At 39.9% G+C, this 6,135-nt stretch overlaps 1 protein-coding gene across 1 annotated transcript; it reads right to left on the reverse strand.

The window, feature by feature from the left end:
• Positions 1-3,046: 3,046 nt before the first annotated feature.
• Positions 3,047-5,891, reverse strand: LOC306881371 (glutamine synthetase-like). The gene is made up of 7 exons (XM_079435452.1): positions 5,484-5,891; positions 4,608-4,792; positions 4,365-4,526; positions 4,130-4,276; positions 3,912-4,039; positions 3,580-3,779; positions 3,047-3,441 (listed from the first exon to the last, which is right to left on the reverse strand). Exons 2-7 carry the CDS (start codon positions 4,771-4,773, stop codon positions 3,129-3,131), a joined length of 1,116 nt encoding a protein of 371 aa, XP_079291578.1. The 5' UTR covers positions 4,774-4,792; positions 5,484-5,891; the 3' UTR covers positions 3,047-3,128.
• Positions 5,892-6,135: the final 244 nt, after the last annotated feature.

Below are 6,135 nucleotides of genomic sequence, written 5' to 3' on the forward strand. Positions count from 1 at the left end.
TTTCTGACCATAAGACTATACTATTCTCATTGACTCTTCTGGATCGCTCTCATCTTACTACTACACCTGTAACTCTGTCTCGGTACTACTCTCCTCAGTTTAGCTCAAACTTCAATTTGTGCTTTGCTGAATTTTGCTCAGGGTTGCTCTTGGATCAACCATTATTTGACTTGGATGCTGATCAACATCTTAGCCTTTTAAATTCTGCCTGGCTCAAGGTAGCAAATGCGACTGCCCCCCTTAAGCCTCACAAGCACAAGCCAAAATCTGAACCATGGCACAACTCTGATACCCGTCTTCTAAGACAAAACTGTAGAAAGGCAGAACGCAAATGGAAGAAGGACAGGCTACATATCTCTTTCCAAATGTTTAAAGATTCTCTTACATCTTACCAAACTGCTGTTAAGTCTGCTAAAGCTGCATACTTTTCCAATCTAATTGAAACTAATCACTCTAAACCTAAGGTTTTGTTTTCAATTATTCAATCTGTTGCAAATTCTTCTGTTAACTCCTTACCTGATGCCTCTGATGCTCTCTGTGAAAGCTTCTTGATATATTTCAGTGACAAAATTACTAACTGGAGACTTAGTGTCTGCCCCACTTTAACTGTCTCTCCTACCCTGTCATCTGCCTTTGCCTGTTGGGATGCTTTCGTCCCTATCAATTTCCAGTCATTGAAGGATGGGATTGATAAGCTCAAACCCTCATTTTGTTCTAATGATATTATTCACCCAAGATTCTTAAAATTAATCATTGACTCCGTTGGACCTGGTTTGGTGTCTCTTATCAATAAGTGGCTGGTTTTAAGTCTGTCCACAGCACTGAGTCTTCCCTTTTGAGAGTGCTAAATTATATTTATATCACCACTGACTCTGGAGACTCTGTGGTTCTCATTCTTTTAGATTTATCGGCCGCTTTTGATACCGTAGACCACCCCACACTATTATCCAGACTAGAATCCTGGGTGGGTTTAAAAGCTACCGTTCTAAATTGGCTTCAGTCATGTTGGACAGAAAGTTTATAGTGAAGATTGGTAATTTTACCTCTTCCTGTCTCCTTCTCAATTTTCTCTCTACATGCTACCTCTGGGCTCTATTCTACGTAAACATGGTATGTCATTTCATTTCTATGCAGATGATACTCAAACCTATCTACCTATCAAAAGAGACAAATAGCTATAGATTCTATTTACACTGTTAAAATAGCAAGATTTTCTGCTATTTATACTACTTATTGCAAATAGTGGCAATTATCGGCACCTCAGTATTGTAGTACATTATAAAACAGTACGCAATAATAACGTACTAATAATAACGAGTGTAAATTATAATTTAAAGTCAAATTTATTAAATGGATGCCACCTCATTGGGACAATAAAGCCCTCCCTACACCTACCCTAACCGATACTTTTTCAACTTTTTGATTATTTCCTTAATATTTATTGAAAATAAATGCCTTTCTGATGCGATATGAGATTTGAAAAGGGAGAAAAAAAAATGTTTGGCAAAAGGTGGGCTCGAACTCGGGTCGATCGCATCAAAAAGCATACGCCTTACCATCTACACCACTGAAACTGATGTTGAACTAACTTCTTTTTTTATTGTTGACTAACCCAATCACACGTTAGTGGGCGGAGTAGTATAAATGGGCTTTGCCAACAAGATGGGCTATTTGCACTTAGTGCAAATAGACTCCGTTACTTTTTCCCCATTTATTGACTGACAGTGCGCTGTGTGAGCATGCTGTTACTATAGATCTAAATGTGAATTTGAATTCATCCCACTCGCAAAAAACAGATTTAGTATTCATCAAAATGAGTTAAAACCGTGAAATGCACTCAGAATATGACGCAAACTGCAATAATTAAATGTTAAACACAAATGTATCTAATCCCATTTTATTAACCAACGTCTTTGCTGCTGACCTTTGATGATCCAGTTCAACCATACTAATAAGCACAAATGACTTTAGATAAACTAACAATTGTGCTTCATTGTTTTTTTATTGCCGAAAACTGTTAAACCTTCTTATCCTGAGTTTTACTTTACAGACGTGAATTTACTTTTCCTTCACAAGATACAGGGCTTTTACATTTGTATTAATGTAATTTCTTGTATTAAAAACAATCAAGCCCTGCTCATATTTAAAAAGTAACGCAAAGGTAACGTAACGCTTTCCATAAAAAGTAGCTAAGTAACGTAATTAGTTACTTTTTTTAGGGAGTAACGCAATATTGTAATGCATTACTTTTAAAAAGTAACTTTCCCCAACACTGGTAACAAAACATGTTAGGAATCTTGGAATGCCAAAATAGCATATGAGTCAAATTGGCAAGTACACAAGCATGACATCACCATTGTGATAGAGGAAGCACACAAGACAAGTTTTGGTAAAAAATAAATGTTTAAGTCTCTTTTTTTTAAAAGCAACTTCAGGTTACCAAAACAGGTGCAGTTACATAATAGCAGACAAAACAGGAACAAATCCTTGATGAATCAGGGATTTAACATGACAAATAACAGATGTATACCACAAGTATAAACAGGACAGTTATTGGACCTCGACTCTGAAGTGTACCGCACAACAAGAACAGCGTAGTGTACAGTGAAAATGGATACCAAAATTTGCCATTTAATAAACTGTCAGTAAGACACATTGAAACATTACATACTTGAATAATCAAGTCAAAATACGCAACAACTGGTTTAAAAGAAATTAATGTCTAAGCCTTGGCAGAGCTGGGCGCTTTTGTGCACTTGACTCATGTTTCACTCCATCTTAACTAACAAAAGGTGGAGTCATGGGACCGTAGAGCGCTTTCAATGCTAACATTGAACATCCACTCCTCAAGAAACTATTAAAATCAGAAAAAACAAAACAGGGGAAAGACATGCCCTGCAACACCGTGTCCCCAGTCAGATCAGGTTAACTTAAGATTTAATCTTAAAATGTTAAGTTGACCAGTCAACTTCAATGAAAGTTCAATTAAAATGCCAGGTTAGAACCACCCTGATAGAAAACAAGATACAGTACGAACTAGGCTTGATGGCCATAAAAAAAAGAAAAAAAAAGAAAATGGTTAAGTATAGCAAGAAGGGGAGGGAAGTTCAGTCCAGTAGATAAGAGATCTAGTAGTCCACAGGTTCGTCACCCTCTTCATCTAGCAAACATGTACGAATCAGGGCCTCAGTGACTGCATAGGGGTCACAGTTGGCAGATGGGCGACGATCCTCAAAGTAACCCTTCTTTTCTTGTCCCACGGTGCGTGGGATGCGGATGCTAGCGCCACGGTTCGCCACACCTGCAGAGAACTCATGGATGTTGGAGGTTTCATGATGGCCAGTCAGTCTGCGAGCGTTGTCCAGGCCTCCCTTTGGATCATAGGCACGGATGTGGTAGTTGTGCCTCTTTCCAAGCTTATCAATACACTCCTCAATGCATCTAGTTAAGGACATACAAAACAACCATTTAATACTATGGTTTAAAAAAAAAACAACATAAACAAAAGCAAGCCAGGGATTTATGAATTTTATTTGCCACCAATTTAAAACTACAACAAAACAACCTATTAATACTTACTTCAGCCCACCATCTTCCCGCATTTCCTTGGTGCTAAAGTTAGTGTGGCAACCAGCACCATTCCAGTTGCCCGGGATTGGCTTAGGATCAAATGAGGCTACCACACCAAAATCTTCACAAACTCTGTGCAAGATGAAACGAGCTACCCACAAGTGATCTCCCATGTTGATGCCTTCACAGGGGCCAATCTGGTACTCCCACTGGAATATAAAAGCAACAGTATAACTAATCAAGAATTAACGTCACATTCCAAAAGGGTAATTTTAGATGGCTTAATAAACTTAATGGCTGACTGTAGTGTTTGTTCCAGAACACATTGGAATAGAGGTTACCTGTGCTGGCATAACTTCAGCATTGGTTCCACAGATCATCACACCAGCATAGAGGCAGGCTCTGTAATGCGCCTCAACAATGTCTCTGCCATAAGCTTTATCTGCTCCAACTCCACAGTAGTAAGGTCCTGCAGATATCAGAGGAGCATGTTATAAACCAGACATCTTGAGAACATCATTGATATGACAATTTCAGACTGTAAAGGAGCCGGTCTTACCTTGGGGACCAGGGAACCCATTGGAGGGCCAACCAAAGGGATGACCATCGGTACCCAGGATGGTATACTCCTGTTCCATGCCAAACCATGGGCTCTGATGATCTACCATTTCCATGACCTTTTTACACTTATGACGGTGGTTGGTTTCTGTGTTTAAGGCCAGAAAAGCTATAAGTCTTCAAGCAAACCCTGATCAAACATACACAGATGATGTTTTCTCATCAAACAGACGTACCAGCAGGTTTCCGGTTGTACTTGAGCACCTCACACAAGACCAATTTGTTGGGGTCTTTGCGGAAAGGATCCCTGAACATTGCAGAGGGGATAAGATACATGTCGCTGTTGGAGCCTTCAGATTGATACGTGCTGGAACCATCAAAATTCCACTCAGGAAGATCTGAACAACAAAACCGGTTCAATTAACTTAAATCCAAATATATAATTACAATGTAGATCGATGTCGCTTTGTCTAGCTTACCTTCAATGCTTTTCGGCTCAGAGTCCAGTGTCCTGGTCTTGCATCGCAGTCCTTCTCCGGTTCCGTCTATCCAGATATACATGGCTTGTACTTGGTCTCCTTGAGGCAGTTCCATATACTGCCGTTTTACCACTTTACTCAGCTGAGCACTGGCAGACGTGGCCATTTTTATTACTATAAAACCCCTAAACAGGAGAAAAACAGATCGGTCAACACGACAAAGTAAAATATAGAAAATATTGTAGCTCCTTCAGCATGAAGTCACTTGCATAAGCATCAAAACATACATTCAGCACAAGCATCAATAGTAAGGGTAAAAGACGTGGCACAAACCCAACCAGTGATTTAGTATAGCATGTTAAAACATAAAATCAGACAATTAAGATAAAACTGTTGGTTTGTGTCGATGAAGAGGTACTCCAGCCTTACAAATCGGGTTTAATAGGGGGTTGGGAAAGACCAGACCACGTGCTTTGTAATCTGCATTGGGAATTCTCTTCGCATTCACTTGTGAGACAGTTGTTTGATTAGTATGCAAACCCGCTATCAGTACTGATCGCACAAATCAGTAGGTCAATGCAAAAAACATGATCGCTGCTCTACAAACATGTCAAAGTAGCCTCAAGCATTCAACTCGCGCATCCCCAGCGACACAGAGAGCAACCGGTAGCCATGGTTACAGCGCGGCAGTGTTACATCACCGCGTGAAGTACTGATACACAGCAGTGATTTCACAAAACAACGAGTCGATTCCGTTTAAAATTAACTCACTATCAAAAAAAAAAACAGTGGCATAATCCCAAATAAGCATTCTTAAACGCACACTCGTGCACTGCACACAAACAACAGTCTGATGAATAAAAGATAGTTACATACCTGGACACCAACAGAAATGAAAATGTATGATATCGGACTGGCAGGTCCAGTTATTTAACAGGTTATTCAGTGTATGGTGTTCTCTCATTCTCTGACCAGGAGCTTGTGCTGTCAGGCTGATTTATATGTGTGGTGGCAGGATCCCGGCGTGTGATTGGTCAGGAGAAGCGTGATCTGTTTGTTCTCAGGTGATTGAAGGGTCACGCGGCTTCATCATTGGCCGGGCTTCCAGCAGCGGAGGCACGCCTTCAGCTTCGGCGAGGGGACATCTGCGTGCAAATAGCCCTTTGTTGTTGGTTATTCTCTTGATAAACAAGTTTGTTCCACCGAAGTAGTCACAACATTCCAGCCTGTTTAAACGGGAGTTTAAGAACATTAAGTTTCACAATGATTCAGTTCTCAGTTCTTAGCAAACCCAAATAAACGAAGCATAACCCAAATAAACGAAGCATTTAGAGAGAGAGAGATGTTAAATTGCCCCCATGTGGTGTAAAATAATGTTCATACGGCATTCACGTTCTTGGAAACTGCTGCGACTTCATTTTCTTGGCAAATAACTAGTACTGTTCATTCATTCTTGGCTTTTCTAAAGCAAGATGATATCTAGATCTTCTTATGACTTAAATAACAGCCTGTACTTAGTCATGATTAA

Source organism: Barbus barbus, assembly GCF_936440315.1.
Source record: "Barbus barbus genome assembly, chromosome: 15".
NCBI lineage: Eukaryota > Metazoa > Chordata > Actinopteri > Cypriniformes > Cyprinidae > Barbus > Barbus barbus.

Coding starts and splice junctions, on each gene's coding strand:
- LOC306881371 (XM_079435452.1), bottom strand. CDS start 4,773: ATGGCCACGTCTGCCAGTGCTCAGCTGAGTAAAGTGGTAAAACGGCAG. Junction 4,277..4,364: donor GTACAACCGGAAACCTGCTG/GTACGTCTGTTT, acceptor CCTTAAACACAG/AAACCAACCACCGTCATAAG. Junction 3,780..3,911: donor CTGAAGTTATGCCAGCACAG/GTAACCTCTATT, acceptor TTTATATTCCAG/TGGGAGTACCAGATTGGCCC.